We start from the raw sequence: 17,526 nt of genomic DNA, 5'->3' as shown, positions 1-17,526 counted from the left end.
CAGTGCCCAAAGGAAGTCTTGGGCTGAGCTGTTGAGCCAGTCCAGGAAAACCACTCACCCTCCAGGGTTTCACTGTCTGCATAGGGAAGACAGGAAAAGATGCTGAACAATAAGCCAAAAGCCACTTGACCAGGTGAGTGATAGCTGATACCAGCACTGGAAACTAGATAGTAGAATGCAGTCTGCTTCTAAAAACAACTCTTCAGCTTATTTTTATTGTAAATAATCTGTGGACAAGGAGGTCCATAATCTCTTTTCATCTTACCTTTAATGCCTAGGATAGAACTCAAACTTCAGGAATTGAATTCATTTCATTACTACTTACAAACTACAAAGGGGAATATCTTGTAAAATTTCAGTGCTGATAGATTTGCAAGATTTGCATACAGTTATAAATGAGCAGGTAAAACTCTAGAGTGTTATACACAGAACATTTAACACAGGCTCTAAAACTAACAGCTCTCTGGCAATGGGACTCTGGTCTGTGGACTTACCTTGTACTTCCATGTAGATGGGATCAGACACGATCTCTTCATCGTTTATTTTCATCTTACAGACATACGACCCATTGTCTGAACGCTGCACGCTGCTTATGCTGCAAAGAAAAACACATAAAGATATTTACAGTGACTACCCTTTGAATCCCTATTATAGGATTGGAAACTTCAACTTTTTGTCATATGCTGTGATAGTTAATTTTATCTGTCAGCTTGGCTAGGCCATACTACCCAGCTGTTTGGTCAAACACTAGCCTAGATGTTGCTGTGAAGGTACTTTTCAGACGTCACTAACACTTAAAGCAGCAACCTTTGAGTAAAGCACATTACTCTTCATGATGGGGGTAGGCCCCATCCAAACAGCTGAAGGCCTTATAAGAAAAAGACGGAGGTCCCAGACAAAGAAGGGATTCTGTTTCCAAACTGCCTCAGAACTCAAGACTGCAACATTAAGCCTTTCACGGGTCCCTAGCCAACACCATGCTGATTTCATATTTGTTAGCCCCCAATATGTGTGAGCTAATTCCTTAAAATAAATCTTTCTCTCTCTTTCTAGATAAAACTATAGATGTAGATCCTATAGGTTCAGTTACTTGGAAGAAAATCCCGACTAATATGTGTGCTATCACCTATCTTGATTTCTTTTTCTTTTTTTTTTTTGAGACGGAGTCTCACTCTGTAGCCCTGGCTGGCTGGTGTACAATGGCACAATCTTGGCTCACTGCAACTTCTGTCTCCTGGATTCAAGCGATTTTCCTGCCTCAGACTCCCAAGTAGCTAGAATTACAGGTGCACCACCACGCCCAGCTATTTTTTTTTTTGTATTTTTAGTAGAAACAGGGTTTTACCAATGTTAGCCAGGCTGGTCTCGAACTCCTGACTGCAGATGATCTGCCTGCGTTGGCCTTTGGGAAGCCTTTGGGAGGCCAAGGCAGGAGGATTACAGGTGTGATCCACTGTGCCTGACCTAATTTTTGTATTTTTAGTAGAGACATGGCTTCATCATTTTGGCCAGGCTAGTCTTGAACTTTTGACCTCAGGTGATCTGCCCACCTTGGCCTCCCAAAGCTCTAGGATTATAGGTGTGGGCCACTGCCCCTGGCCACCTGTCTTGATTTCTATGGCAGATTCTGCACCGGTGGTTCTCTGCATCAGGGTACTGCCTCCTCAAGGCATTTTGGAAATTTGTGGAGTTGTTTTTGGTGGTGTCAATGACTAGGGGGGCACCATGGGTTTTCAGGGGCCAAGGGCAAATGTTCCATATCCCAAACGACCTTCTGAGACTAGAACCTAATTTCATTTTACATACACACGAAGTATTTCATTTTACATACACACAAAGTATGGTTTCAATATCCACCTAATTTTCCAGGACTGCAACTACCAAAAAAATGGAGAGCTGGTAGCCTTTGTCCTGTTTAGAACTTTCTGGAGCCCTAGCCATCATTTTGCAAGGTCTCTCACTGACAGCATGACTGTATTTGCAGCGGTCACAGGTCATGTGCTTGAAGGTGGACCCAAGGTGCAAGTCCCTGGGGACTTAATGATCTCTCCTGGAGTGGACACTGTGTTTACATGTTGAAATCCACATTTTAATTTAATTTATTTTATTTCATTTGAGATGGGGTCTTGCTCTGTCATTCAAGCTGGAGTGCAGTGGTGGCACCTTCATGGCTCACTGCAGCCTTGAACTCCTGGGTTCAAGCCATCTTCCCACCTCAGCCTCCCAAAATGCTGGGAGTATAGCCATAAGCTACCCTTATCAGCTGGGGAACATTTTAAAATACTTTCAGATGCCATCCAGAGGATTTCTTTATTGGCTCAAAGACACTGCACTTTAAACACAGCAAAGAAGACCATGACCAGGGGAAGGAAGAAAAAGGAGAAAAATATGGAAGGTCCACCTTCCTTCCTAGAGCTCGATTCCCTATATAACCTGTTTATCTCAAAGCAAAATAAATCTCACCCTTCAACCTGTGAAAGCCTGAGGCTTAAGGCTTAAAAAGACAGGAAGCTGTCAAGGGTAGAGGGGGCTCCATCCTGACCCATGGCCCCATAGGCAGGGGTGGCAGCTGCCAAGGGATAGCACAGCCTGGTCGGCATCTGGAGCAGACACATGGTAGTGAGTGAGGTCCCCAGGTCTGAATGAGACACAGTTTCCTTAGGTAGAATCAGAATACTAAACGTTTTTAATTTACTTCTCCTCAACAATACCATTTTACAGATCCTCATTAGCCTGTGATAAATAGAGTAGCTAAGACATAGCTCAATAACGGCATCAGTCAGAACTGGGGAGGGGGGTGGTGGTCAGAGCTGCTCAGGTTAACATTACTTGCTTATTGTTCCCAGGATCCAGCAGTTAACAGTCCCCTGTCATTGCATTTCCTGATGTGTACATCTGAGTGGCATCCCTTTGACTTGAAATACTCTGTCTTCTCCTTTTCCCTTGTTCCTCTGTAGGAGCAATATAATTTTGGAATGCACCTATGAGTGAATGGTGGGCATGGGAGAGGTCCCAGGGATCAAGGAAAGGCCAGATCCTTTCATGTTCTGGGGCAGTGGCTGGATGTCACAATGCCTAGAGGTTGCCAGGAGAAGATGAAAAGAGAATACACAGGACAAATATCTCCAAATAAGGAACTAGCTGACCCTCTTCTGGTAGCCCGCTGGATATCACGGTGACAGGAAGGGCTGAAGAAAGAGAAGGAGAATTCTGTGCCTAGAATGATGCCCTGCTCATCGTGGGCAATGACTAGTGGTTGAGTGGTGACCCTGGCTTTCAGCAGTTCCTGAACATCCTGCACAGCTGATGGGTCTCGTCTTTGCAGTTCCAAGGGAAATCAAGGCTACTGAAGAGGGGGTGCTTTCTACATACTTCACAAATCCACTTTAGAAGAGGCATCATTTTCCTGAGGCAAGACCCATGGGCTCAACAGAGTGAACCATGAGATCGGACAGACTGATGGTTGAAGACTGAGGCAGAGCCAGTCTTCAAAGGACACACTTGTGCCTTCGAAGACTGGCTCCACCTCAAGGCCTGGAACCTGGGAGTGGCTTGCAGTTGGACTCAGGGAGACAGGGACCAGAGAGAAAGTTAAGGCCAGGAGGCAGGTGAGGCATAGCCCCAGGAAGGCAGCCTGAGGAAACTACACCCAGAACAGAGGTGCAAAGCACACGGGGGCAGAGCCCCCAGAAGCTGAGAAACTAAGGCACAAGGGACAGTTTGGCAGCACATCCTGAATGGTAGAAATCAGACTGCATAAGATGTCCAGGAGAACCTTAAGCCAACTAATAAGGAAGATGCAGCCCAGAAATAGAAAAGGAGCATGCAGAACGCAAGGAGAACTCAATCAGAATTTTGTCTTTAGGCATTCATGGCAGGGAAGGCTTAGCAGCTGCCTGGTAACAATAGGTGCCTGCATTAATCAGCAAGGCCAGATCCATGCCCCCTATATTACAGCAAAGATTTTCCATAAATCATTATACTTGTTGCTTTCTAGACACCCAAGGGAAAGGCTTCCACTGGGAGGGTGGGGTTTGGGGTGGGGCTGGAGACAGGAGGAGCGGCTGTCCCTGACACTGCTCCCTTTCCCCAGAGAAACAGGAAGCTCAGTCTCTGTGAAGGCTCAACCGGAAAGGCTCTGGGCTCAGAATAGTAATCTAGGCCTCCCAACAACCATGTAAGAGGAGCTCCAGAGGGAACACGGAAAGTGGATGTGAAAGGCGGAACGTTCAAGAAAGTGCTCCAGCACTGAAGATCCGGATCTTTCCTAACTGGACCCCCGGCTGGGCAGCACAGTAGGAGAAAAAAGGCCCACCAAGGAGCTTCATTGGGAACGCTATAACTCTAAGTTGAGGCGAAGATCCCAAAAGCCCCCAGAGAGAAAAGAAGCAGGTCATTTATGAATGTATTGGAATAGCATTCTGCTTCTCTAGAGCAACCCAGCACTCAAAGGAAATATATCAATGACTTCAAAGTTAAAACAAAAAATATTTTCCTTTAGAACTCTGTATCCAGCCAAACTATCTCAAGGTGAAGGTAGGAAAAAGAACTGCATTTTCATGCATGCAAGTCCCAGGAAGTTAGCGAAGGGTGGTCTCCTTGCCAAAGTAAAATAGTAAAAGCCAAGGAGAGCAAGAAGCGGGGACCATGTTCTGACACAAGCTGATGGCTCTCGATTACCACAGCCCACCATCTTCAACTGCAAACATGAAATGGAATTTAGAGACTTCATTTTTTGGCTTTAAGTTCAGAAAATTAGACACTACAAGATTGAAGACAGAGGTAATTTAAGAAACTTCCACAGCAGTGACTGGCTCAAGTTCTTTGAAAAGTATCTCAGAGATGTTAAGTGTCCTTTATTCGAGATTGACAAAAAACTATTGACTGGCTTCTTGGTTTACCTGTTAGACTCAAATATGGAAATAACACTGAAAAATACAAGGAATTAGTATCTGATAATGCAATAACCGCTGACAATGCAACTAAAAATGCAGAACCATTGATAAATTTGGATGTAAATAATTCTAATTTTAAGCCTGGTATGAGGGCTTTGACTAACCTGCTTCAGATTCAATGTCATGATGATTACCTGGTAATGCTTAGGGCAATTCGAATTTTGGTTTAGGAGTGCCTGACACAGAATGCAGTGGCTAAGGCAAATCAAACAAAAGAAGCTTGCCTGTTGTTTCAGACAAACATGTTCTTGGTTTTGACACAGGAGATGCAGTTCTTAATGCAGCTACTCAAATTCTGTGATTGCTGCATATGGAAGAGCTCAGAGGGCTACAAACAAAAATTAATGAAGCCATGGTAGCTGTTCAGACAATTATTGCTGAACCAAGGACAGAGCACAGACTGGGAAAAGCTGGACGATGAATCCTTTAGGACTTCAGCTTCTCACCTATTTAGTACAATTGGAAACCTTGGAGACTTCTGGCATGTTTGGAAATCAATGTCACATTCTTGGGGGAGGGATCCCAGAAAACGGAGTATGTTCTAGACATTTACCACCATTACTTTTTTCTCTAATGAAGTTTTAGAAAATAGGAAAAAAAAAAAAAAAAAAAAGGAAAAGCCAAGAAAGAGGACCCGGGCTCCAGTAAACTGTAGCTGGACCACAGGAGGAATAGGGGGACCTCAGAATAGTAGTAAAGACAGCTGGGCCCCAGACACAAGGGTAACCTGATCAGACAGGGGCAGAAGGGAGGGAGCCAGGACAGGCATCTCCAAAATGAATAAATAAATAAATAAATATCAGTACTGATAATTTTCTCATGGTGGGAGGAGATGAATACATTCCTTTTGAGTTTAGAGAAGCATGAATACTTGATACTTAGAAAACTTTTAAATTCAAGATAATCAAAAAGCTACTCAAAAATTGCTCTGGGGCTGGGAGCAGTGGCTCATGCCTGTAATCCCAGTACTTTGGGAGGCTAAGGTGAGAGAGTCATCTGAGGCCAGGAGTTTGAGATCAGCCTGGGCAACATAACAGGAAGCCATCTCTTGGCAAAAGAAAAAATTAAAAATTAGCTGGGTATGGTGGCACACACCTATAGCCCCAGCTACTTAGGAGAGGCTAAGGTGGGAGGATTGTTTAAGGTCAAGAATTTGAGGCTGCAATGAGCTATGATTGCACACTGCACTCCAGCCTGGAAGACAGAGCGAGACCCTGTCTCAAGTAAATAAATAAACAAACAAATAAATGAATGAATTAAGTGCTACTGCTTGAATAGTCCCTTCAAAACTTGTACTAAAACTTAATCCCTAGGCCGGGCGCGGTGGCTCAAGCCTGTAATCCCAGCACTTTGGGAGGCCGAGGCGGGTGGATTACGAGGTCAAGAGATCGAGACCAACCTGGCCAACATGGTGAAACCCCGTCTCTACTAAAAATACAAAAAATTAGCTGGGCATGGTGGCACGTGCCTGTAATCCCAGCTACTCAGGAGGCTGAGGCAGGAGAATTGCCTGAACCCAGGAGGCGGAGGTTGCGGTGAGCCGAGATCGCGCCATGGCACTCCAGCCTGGGTAACAAGAGCGAAATTCCGTCTCAAAAAAAAAAAAAAAAACCTTAATCCCCAATGTGGCAGTGTGGAGAGGTGAGGCCTGTAAGAGGTGATTGGGTCATGAGGACTCTGCCCTCATGAATGAATTAATCCATTCATGGATTAATAACAGAATAAAGGATTAATGGGAGTGGAACTGGCAGCTTTATAAGAAGAGAGACCTGAGCTAGCACATGAGCACGCTCAGCCCCCTCGCCGTGTGATGCCCTGCGCTGCCTCAGGACCCTGCAGAATCACATCAGCAAGACGATCATCACCAGATGGGGATCCTTGATCTCGAATTGCCCAGCCTCCTTATATGTGAGAAATAAATTTATTTTCTTTATAATTTACTCAATTTCAAGTATCCTTTTATAGGTAATAGAAAATGAACTAAGACAAGAAGTAAAATATAATTATAACATACTACATGATTCAGCTGAAAACAGAATTTCCATAGCCACAAAAAACACCCTGGGTATTGATTTAATCACAGCTATGAGTAACACTCTGTCAGATTAACACACCATGCTGGAGACTAGCACACACATACAAACACACATAGGATTACCTATGGATTGAATATCTACGGAAAGATACTCAAGAGATGGGTAACCTCCACTTCCCATAGGGAAAGGGCTGGGGGCTGAAGTAGAGAAAAGACTTTTTGAATAGTCGGAATATTTTACCACTGCTTAAGAAAAATGGTATAAAAATCTCATCAGATTTTGGTCAAATACAAACATCTGAACAAGAAAAGACAAAAGAAATAGTATCTACTCAGCCGAAGTGTCTAGACAGGAACCACCTGGTCACAGCTTCAGGATCTGAAGCTGCAGAAGCCCATCACCCCAGGGCAGTACAGGCTGGGTTAGCCCAGGCACATCTATACACACACAGCATGTCTCTAACCTTCAGTCCTTAACGCTACTAGTCTGGCCTGCTCAGAAATGACTTGGAAGTAGCAGTTACGCTCTAGAGTCTTTTAAAATGAAATACTGAAAAGGACAAATATTGTATGATGTCACCTATGTTAGGTAGCTGGAGTAATCAAACTCATGGAGAAAGAAAGTAGACTGTAAAAGGCTGAGGCAGGAGGATCGCCTGAGCCCCGGAATTCAAGACCAGCCTGGGCAACGTGGCGAAACTCAGTCTCTTCAAATATGAATATATATATATATATATGTATATATATATATATATATATACATATATATATATCACCTAGGTGTAATGGCTCATGCCTGTGGTACAAGCTACTCTGGCTGAGGTGGGAGGGTGGGAGGATCGCTTGAGCCTGGGAGGTCCAGGCTGCAATAAGCCGTGATCACACCACTGCGCTCTAGCCTGAGAAACAGAATGAAACTCTGTCTCAAGAAAAATAAATAAATAAAATAAAAAATAAAGTAGCATAGTGGTTACTATGGGCAGGGAGAGTGAGGAATGAGCATTATTGTTTCATGGTACAGAGTTTCAGTTTAGGATGACTAAAAAGTCCTGGAGATGGATGCACAGCATGTGCTGACAGTCGCACAAAAACGCCAATACCACTGAAACGGACTGAAATGGGGGATTTCAGCTTACGTATATTATACCATATCAAAAAAAGGTTTAAGAAACAGGCCCTTGGCCAGGCGCGGTGGCTCAAGCCTGTAATCCCAGCACTTTGGGAGGCCGAGGCGGGTGGATCACGAGGTCGAGAGATCGAGACCATCCTGGTCAACGTGGTGAAACCCCGTCTCTACTAAAAATACAAAAAATTAGCAGGGCATGGTGGCACGTGCCTGTAATCCCAGCTACTCGGGAGGCTGAGGCAGGAGAATTGCCTGAACCCAGGAGGCGGAGGTTGTGCTGGGCCGAGATCGCGCCATTGCATTCCAGCCTGGGTAACAAGAGCGAAACTCCGTCTCAAAAAAAAAAAAAAAAAAAAAAAGAAAGAAATAGGTCCACTGTAAGTGCCCTGTTTTCACCTGCCACCATTCACATGGTGCTGACAGGGTAACCCAAGGGCAAGGAACTTTGAGCCGAAAGGAGGTCTTGGGAACAGGATGCAAGTCAGCAAGTGTCAGGCATCTGTGGTTAATTACAGCTTTTCCAGGAGATGGTTTGGCTAAAGAAATTAGGTTTCTATGTTCTAGATTCTGTTTTCGTTGCCAACAAGAGCAGCAGAATAAAGAACCGGCAACAGACATCCATCAGCCCCAAGGAAGGCAGGATGGGAGGGAGAAAGCCCAGAACAGAAAGCCCAAGGGAGCCCCAAAAAGCACAGCCTCCACAATGCCAAAAGCTCACATGGAGACAGGGGCCCCAAAGGACACAAGGTGTAAGGGGACCCAAACTACCCACTTTTTTCTTTTTCTTTTTCAAGGCAGTGTTGCTCTGTCGCCAGGCCAGAGTGGATCATGACTCGCTGCAGCTTCAAACTCCTGGGCTCAAGTGATCCTCCCGCCTCAGCCTCCTGAGAGCTAGGACCACAGGTGTGCACCACTATGTCTGCCTATTTTTTTTTTTTTTTTTTTTGTAGCAATGGGGTCCTACTGTGTTGCTCAGGCTGGTCTCAAACTCCTGGGCTCAAGAAATGTTCCCTCCTTGGTCTCTCAAAGTGCTGGAATTACAGGGGTAAGCCACTGTGCCTGGGCTCAACTTAACATTTTTACGAAGAAAATTTAATGAAACAGTAAAAACTTTCCAGCTTTAGCCACTGGGAACTATGCCAGAATTTAAAAAGCAGTGGGAATCCCCAGACTAAACAGAAAACAAACAACAAATACTTTCCCCTCACCACAAGTCTCCCATCAGTTTGTGGTTTTGCTTGGGAGTTGGGCTTCCTGGTCTTCCAGTCGCTGCCCTTCTGGAGTGTTGCACCTGAGCAGGGCACATTTCCACCCAAGCTAGAGGCTGTTTACTTGCTATACGAGACGTCAGATCTAATTATAATATATCCCCCAAATTACACCCTTCTTCGGAGACTCCAGTGAAAGGTCTTGGCCAAGCAGTGTCCTGGAGCCTGGATGAACGCTGTGCTAGTTTCGAGCTAATATTGGATACAGCTGAGGCAGGTTAGTGGCTATAGCACCAAGGAGGAGGTCCAGCCCAGTGACTCCAGTCCTACAAAGGAGGCCCAGTGAACAATCTTGAGGGATCTCAGCCTGTAGCAGACACTGAGTGTTTTATAAACCTGTTACTGAAAGATGACTCCCGGCTTCATCAACAGTGACAGACATCCAAGTGAAACAGGAAGAAAAGGGGGGATTATTAGCATAGAACAGGCCTAGCTCAAGAGGGCACCTGGGCTAGCAGCAGAACATCAGTTATTTCTTCCTCAATCTCAGCATTTAGAAAAAAATTTTCATTTATAAAAATTTAAATTAGGCTGGGTGCGGTGGCTCAAGCCTGTAATCCCAGCACTTTGGGAGGCCAAGGCGGGTGGATCACGACGTCAAGAGATCGAGACCATCCTGGTCAATATAGTGAAACCCCGTCTCTACTAAAAATACAAAAAATTAGCTGGGCATGGTGGCACGTGCCTGTAATCCCAGCTACTCAGGAGGCTGAGGCAGGAGAATTGCTTGAACCCGGGAGGCGGAAGTGGCAGTGAGCCGAGATCGCGCCATTGCACTCCAGCCTGGGTAACAAGAGCGAAACTCTGTCTCAAAAAAAAAAAAAAAAAAATTTAAATTAATTTCATTGGCATCCTTCGATATTTGATTTCATTTCACAACAGCAGATTACAGTGGCACATAGCAGTCTTAAAATATTTGGAAGACTTTTAATAATATACAGAAATGTTACTAATATAAAGTGAATGAAACAGGATATGTAGTCATCTATGCAATAAAAGATTAATTTCATTTCAAGAAAATTAAATTTATATATAATTGGAAAATTTGTCTCAGAGTTGCGATTATAAGCCATTGTTTCTTTCTCTGTACTTGTTTGTTATTTTCCAAGTTTTTGACAAAATACATATACTACTATTAAAATAATTTAGGGCCGGGCGCGGTGGCTCAAGCCTGTAATCCCAGCACTTTGGGAGGCCGAGGCGGGTGGATCACAAGGTTGAGAGATCGAGACCATCCTGGTCAACATGGTGAAACCCCGTCTCTACTAAAAGTGCAAAAAAATTAGCTGGGCATGGTGGCACGTGCCTGTAATCCCAGCTACTCAGGAGGCTGAGGCAGGAGAATTGCCTGACCCCAGGAGGCGGAGGTTGCGGTGAGCCGAGATCGCGCCATTGCACTCCAGCCTGGGTAACAAGGGTGAAACTCCGTCTCAAAAAAAAAAAAAAAATAATAATAATAATAATAATTTAGGCCAGGCATGGTGGCTCACACCTGTAATCCTACACTTTGGGAGGCTGAGGCAGGTAGATCACTATGTCAAGAGATCAAGACCATTCTGGTCAACATGGTGAAACTCCATCTCTACTAAAAATACAAAAATTAGCTGGGCATGGTGGTATGTGCCTGTAATTCCAGCTACTCAGGAGGCTGAGGCAGGAGGATCACATGAAGCCGAGAGGCAGAGGTTGCAGTGAGCCAAGATTGCGCCACTGCACTCTAGCCTGGCAGCAGAGTGAGACTCTGTCTCAAAAAATAAAAAATAAAAACAATTTAAACACACACACACACACACACACACACACACACACGATACACACACACAAGCTAAGACCAAGTAGTTTCAAAAATCTTTCAGGGACACTCTCATGCATGATGCCAAATCTTCCTTAGTCTTTCCAGAGTACATGGGATTCACACTTAAATGTCCATAAGCTCCTATTGTTTCCATCTTTCTTCTCCCAGTTTCAGTTAACTGAGGTTTGATTGCAAGATGTGATTGCTCCTGAGTGGCAGAAGTATACCTCCCCCAGTCTTGATGCTAGTTCCTCCTTCCCTAAAACAATACTTCAAGGACAAATCTAAAATCTGAAGGCAACAGTACCTTAGCGCTGCTGCACCTGATGTTTCATTTGGCTCTTCCCCTCCATTCTGTTCACAACCATGAGCAGGAGGACAGCGACCAGGTCTGCCCAACTTGCCTCAGTGTTCAGCCATCCATTCAGTTAAATATGCAGCCAACAGGCCGGGCGCAGTTGCTCAAGCCTGTAATCCCAGCACTTTGGGAGGCCGAGGCGGGTGGATCACGAGGTCAAGAGATCAAGACCAACCTGGTCAACATGGTGAAACCCCGTCTCTACTAAAAATACAAAAAATTAGCTGGGCATGGTGGCACGTGCCTGTAGTCCCAGCTGCTCAGGAGGCTGAGGCAGGAGAATTGCCTGAACCCAGGAGGCGGAGGTTGCAGTGAGCCGAGATCGCGCCATTGCACTCCAGCCTGGGTAACAAGAGCGAAACTCCATCTCAAAAAAAAAAAAAAAAAAAAGTATGTAGCCAACAAATAACCAGTTGCTGGGAAACACCTTCATGTGCAAGGATGGCCATTTTGATAACTAGTGTGTACTTGTCTATGTGTATTGATTTTTTAAATATCTCTATTTCTTGGTGTCTAAAATGACATCACCACTGAATGTTACAGCTTTCCTTAGAGTACATGACTTTATCACAGTCCTTTCTTCCTTTGGAAGGGAAAGAGCTGTATGACAGCAGGGGCCACTATGGGAAAGAGGGTATAAGAGTAACGATGAGGAGTAACCAAATCTCTGGTGCATCAGATACTCTAAACCACATCTTCAACTAGGACACGTGCTGTTTTAGGACCGAAGACCAGATGCTTGACCAACCCTCATTTTTCTTTTCTTCTTTTTGAGACAGGTTGAAGTGCAATAGCGCAATCACAGCTCACTGAAGCCTCGACCTCCTAGGCTAAGGTGATCCTCCCACCTCAGCCTTCCAAGTAGCTGGGACTACAGGCATGGGCCACCATGCCCAGCTAATTTTTAAATTTTTTTGTAGATATGGGGGTCTTGCTATGTTGTAAGGCTGGTCTAAAACTCCTAAGTTCAAGTGACCACTTGCCTTGGCCTCCCAAAGTGCTGAGATTACAGGTGTAAGCCACTGTACCCAGCCAACCTTGTCTTTAGAATGAGGAGTTCAGGAGTTTAAACGTAGGGTAGGCAGGAGACAAAGGCTTGCACAACATAGAAGAGAAAACATGGAACCAATGTCAGACTAATAAAGATAAATACAGTGTCAGTCTCTATTGTGCTCTATTAAAGGATGAGTACAGACACAAAGTATGAGGTCCTCAATCTAGAGAGACCTCACCACTTTAAAAATCCACATAAATTCTGGCCGGGCGCGGTGGCTCAAGCCCGTAATCCCAGCACTTTGGGAGGCCGAGGCAGGTGGATCACGAGGTCAAGAGATCGAGACCATCCTGGTCAACATGGTGAAACCCCGTCTCTACTAAAAGTACAAAAATTAGCTGGGCATGGTGGCGTGTGCCTGTAATCCCAGCTACTCAGGAGGCTGAGGCAGGAGAATTGCCTGAACCCAGGAGGCGGAGGTTGCGGTGAGCCGAGATCACGCCATTGCACTCCAGCCTGGGTAACAACAGTGAAACTGACTCCAAAAAAAAAAAAGGCTAGCTCACTGCCTAGTGACCCTGCTCATGGGGCCTTTAGTGTCTTCACCTAAAAAACATCACGTTTAGGGTCTCCAGCAACATCCTCTGTTGCCAAAAAATTATACAAATATTTGTCATCTTGATTAAGTGACTACTGACAGAGCAGCAATATCACCATCTTGGATAAGCATTCCCATTCTAAAGTTCATCTTGATTAAAAACTGCCTAAATCCAAAGGGCATCAGCCTAATGGCTAAGGTCGGCATAACCATAAGCCACAGATAACATCTCCAGACAAAAACATTCCAAACTCCTCCCCATCCAGAGACATGCCAGCCCGTCATCCGGAGAGATGACAGCCCCAAGATAACCTCTCCTCTGACCAAAGACATTCCAACCCTGCCATAAGTTTCTCCCCAGCACAGAAACATTCCAAGCTTGTGATAAGCACCCTTACCCTAAAACTAATATATACTCTTGGTCTATAAAAGATGACACTCTTCACTGAAATTGGCCAGAAGCCCCTCTCAGGTTATTTCTCTAAAATAAACCTGTCTTTGACTGTCAAGCCACATTTTGTGTTTCTTTCCTCTTTCTTTAACTCTTACAACTATAATTTATTTCACTGAATCACTCTACAGCTACTGTGCCCCTGAATATTACCTTAACAAAGTTGAAGAATCATATATAGGCAAATTTGGTATCATCCTGTATGCTACCTAATTCAACTAAGGGCTCATTATTTGCAAAAATTCTGATCACTAAATTTGTTTTTAGGCCTAGTTTGGAGGTCAAATAAGATTTTTTTTCCCTTTAGAATGAGTTTATATATAATAAAGCTACCTATATGCAAAAGAATAAATTCTACTCCAAAGTTCTAACATTCTCAAAACAACACCCAGGTCATCTTCTGCACTCTAAAGACATGGGTCCAAAACAAAAAACTGACTAATCAAAAATTTAAAACTCTGCAATTTAAGTCCTCCAAACAGCTCACGACATCTGAGAGCAGAAGTGGGAGCTGGCAGTCACATGGTCCAAACCCATCTCTTCCTTTGGAAAAAAGATCAGGAGAAATGAGGCAACTCACCCAGTCACACACTGGCCAAGTCCAGAGAGACAGTAGGGCAGGGCTGTGCTCCTCTCCTAGGTGACACCCACTGAGACCAATGTGCCAGGTTGCTGTTCTTGAACCCTTTAAACTACTCCTCATTCACTTATTACTAAATGAAAGTTTCACTTCTCTCATCAGAAGCTATGCCTATATAATTGTAAGACATCTGCTTTTATAGTTGATGCAGAAAAAAATTAGTCAAATCTCCTAAGCAGTCTTAGCCACTGGCTGAGAATGGCTGACGAGAGACTTAGCCAGAGTAATATGGAAGTTGCATTCTTTGCCTGAAGGCTAAGGGGTTATCCACTGACCAAGCCTACAACCTGAGGGGAAAAATGCAAAAAGAAGGGCACAGCTTGTGGAAGTGTTGGCAAGCTAATCCGAGTAGTTAGGTCTGTGGTAACTGCGAGGTGGTTTTCTGAAAAGGAAACATAAAATGATTCACCAAAAGGCATGAAACAGTATGGGACAGCGCCAAGTATCATGTCAGAGAAAGTGAAAATGTAACAGATCAAAGAATGCTCTACTCCAAAGTGGAAGAATTGCAGGGAAAAGGTTCTCGCTTCCATGCTGTCTGGCTCTGACCTCACTTTGAGCTTTTAACAACCATAGGTCAACCCAATTCTAAACTGTGCATGCAACAAAGTCCTGATGCAAAAAAACAAAAACAGAAAAGCAAAACGCCTTCTGGCTAAGAGAAAAGAGTGGAGAATACAAAAGGGGTGGTGAGAAGAGAAGCATCTACCTGCCCGTCTGCAGCATTCTGAGACATAATAGCTGGGTCTACAAGTCCTGGCTTAGTTTGTCGCTGTCACACACAACCCCCCTGACCTCATCCAGCTTACTTTTAAAAAACAAACTGGAGTACTGAGATGATGGGCCCAGGCTTAGGGCCTGTCTAATTTCTGGAGACAGACTTCTCCACCTCTTCCTGCCCTAGTGTGGACGGGAGCTACATCAGCACTAGGAAGGGATGTGGAGAGGTAGAAGGCAGGGGCAGCAGGGTAGCTGAAGGGACGAGAGAGATGCACTGGTTTTTATTTTTTATTTGTTTTTGAGACAGCGTCTCACTATGTTGCCCAGGCTGGAATGCGGTGGCTAGTCACAGGTACAGTCCAACTACTGATCGGTGCACAAATTTTGACCTGCTCTGTTTCTGACTTGGGCTGGTTCACCCCTCCTTAGGCAACATGGTGGTCCCCTGCTCTTGGTGGCAGGGGTCAGGGGGCTCCCCATATTGATGCAGAAACCCAGCTGGCATAGCACCACTATAACCCAGAACTCCCTGGATTAAGCAATTGCATTGTTTAAAAAGCCCTGCAGGGCCAGGATGATTTTGAGGACTCTTCCTACCTGATAAGAAACACTGTTTCCACTCACTGGTAGAACCCCTAAGTCCAGCTGTACTTGATATGCTATGTAGGTCAGGTGGGAAGTGCCCTCCCAGGCCCAGCCCCAGAGTATGTGTTAATCAACAGTGCCAACACTGCCAAGCTCAGATTGAATACACACTGTCGGCTATCCTTCAACTCTCTAAAGGGACCAGTGGGTTGATTAAACAGAAAACAAAAGGCTTTTGCTTTTAAGGAAGCATTAGCATAACGACATTTAAAAGAAAGGAAGAGGCCTGTCAAGGTACCTCATGCCTCTAACCTAGCACTTTGGGAGGCCGAGGTGGGCAGATCACCTGAGGTCAGAAGTTTGAGGCCAGCCTGGCCATCGTGGTGAAACCTCATCTCTACTAAAAAAAAAAAAAAAAAAAATTAGCTGGGCTTGGTGGCAGGTGCCTGTAATCTCAGCTACACCAGAGGCTGAGGCAGGAGAATTATTTGAACTCAGCAGGCGAAGGTTGCGATGAGCTGAGATCACGCCACTGCATTCCAGCCTGGACAACAGAGTGAGATTCTGTTTCAATAAATAAATTAGTTAATTAAAATTAGAATAAAAAAATTAAGGCAGAAAGAACACATACCTGAAGGAAGCGATTATTGCAGTAACTTCATCATCTGGATAAAACTGTGTAATAGAATGTGCCCCAAGCAATTCTTTCCCATCTTTCCACCAAGAAATTGGGGTGTCCTGGTATATATTAGGTACACTGATTGAGCAATTAAATTTGACGTGTTTATGTTCAGAAAGTATTACGTGTCCAACTGTGTGTTTGAAGGCAAGAGGTGGTAGGAGCTTTGACCCGGCAGAGGTCACCCAGGGAATGGCGGCATCTCCTGTTTGTGGTCTTCCAGGCTGGGTTGGTGAAAACATCAAGGCAGGCTGGTACCCACTGGCATGCGGAAAGGATAACAGGGGTGTGTTGTCAGCTTGCAGCCTCCCTGGATATGGCAGGTAAGGCTTGGCTTCTTCCCTTGCCTCGGTGATAGCTGTAAAACAGAACATCCAATTTTTAGCCTTTTAAATAAGAAGAATTTTCCAAGTAGGTCCCCAACTTCTTATAGGCCATGGAGAGAAGTGGGGTGTCCCCAGTTCCGAAGGAAAAGATGAGCAGAATTAACACACATATCTGGATATATTCTTTTTTTTTTTTTTTTTTTTGAGACGGAGTTTCGCTCTTGTTACCCAGGCTGGAGTGCAATGGCGCGATCTCGGCTCACCGCAACCTCCGCCTCCTGGGTTCAGGCAATTCTCCTGCCTCAGCCTCCTGAGTAGCTGGGATTACAGGTATGTGCCACCATGCCCAGCTAATTTTTTGTATTTTTAGTAGAGACGGGGTTTCACCGTGTTGACCAGGATGGTCTCGATCTCTCAACCTCGTGATCCACCCGCCTCGGCCTCCCAAAGTGCTGGGATTACAGGCTTGAGCCACCGCGCCCGGCATATCTGGATATATTCTTATTCACCAGTTCATTCATTTGTAAACTCGCTTCTGGAAGAGTCCTGAAGAAATATAATTCCCCCTACCAAAAATAAATTTGTTCTTATTACTGACTCATTGCAAGTCCTTCACGCCCAACTCAGCAGCATAAGAAGGTGATGACACAGCAGAGCTCAAGATCACCTTTCTTGGCTGGGCATGGTAGCTCACACCTGTAATCTTGGCACTTTGTGAGGCAGAGGTGGGAAGGTTATCTGAGGTCAGGAGTTTGAGACCACCCTGGCCAACATGGCAAAAACTTGTCTCTATCAAAAATACAAAAATCAGTCAGGCATGGTGGTGCATGCCTGTAATCCCAGCTACTCGGGAGGTGGGAGGCGGAAGTTACAGTGAGCCAAGGTGGTGCCAACTACACTCCAGCCTGGGTGACAGCAAGACCCTGCCTCTAAATAAATAAATGAATGAATAAATAAATAAATAACTTGCCTTACTGTCTGCTCTGTCAGAGACGA

General features: G+C 44.8%; 1 protein-coding gene and 1 pseudogene across 2 annotated transcripts in view; one reads left to right on the top strand and one right to left on the bottom strand.

Annotated features, from left to right (window-relative positions):
• Positions 1 to 17,526, bottom strand: part of MERTK (MER proto-oncogene, tyrosine kinase) — a 134,917-nt gene that overhangs the window by 88,316 nt on the left and 29,075 nt on the right. The window contains exons 1-3 of one of the 2 annotated variants that reach the window (XM_074397038.1): positions 16,157 to 16,247; positions 495 to 595; positions 1 to 76 (exon numbers count right to left, since the gene is read on the bottom strand). In XM_074397038.1, coding sequence (XP_074253139.1) covers positions 1 to 76; positions 495 to 536 — 118 coding nt within the window. In that variant the 5' untranslated portion in view covers positions 537 to 595; positions 16,157 to 16,247. Of the gene's footprint in view, positions 77 to 494; positions 596 to 16,156; positions 16,563 to 17,526 lie in introns of those variants that run through there. The other variant, XM_003942489.4, reaches the window with a different exon arrangement.
• On the top strand, positions 4,648 to 5,376 carry LOC101029661 (RNA transcription, translation and transport factor protein pseudogene; annotated as a pseudogene).

Source organism: Saimiri boliviensis, chromosome 1 (genome assembly GCF_048565385.1).
Source record: "Saimiri boliviensis isolate mSaiBol1 chromosome 1, mSaiBol1.pri, whole genome shotgun sequence".
Taxonomy (NCBI): Eukaryota; Metazoa; Chordata; class Mammalia; order Primates; family Cebidae; genus Saimiri; species Saimiri boliviensis.
This window is presented reverse-complemented; position numbering and strand designations above follow the sequence as displayed.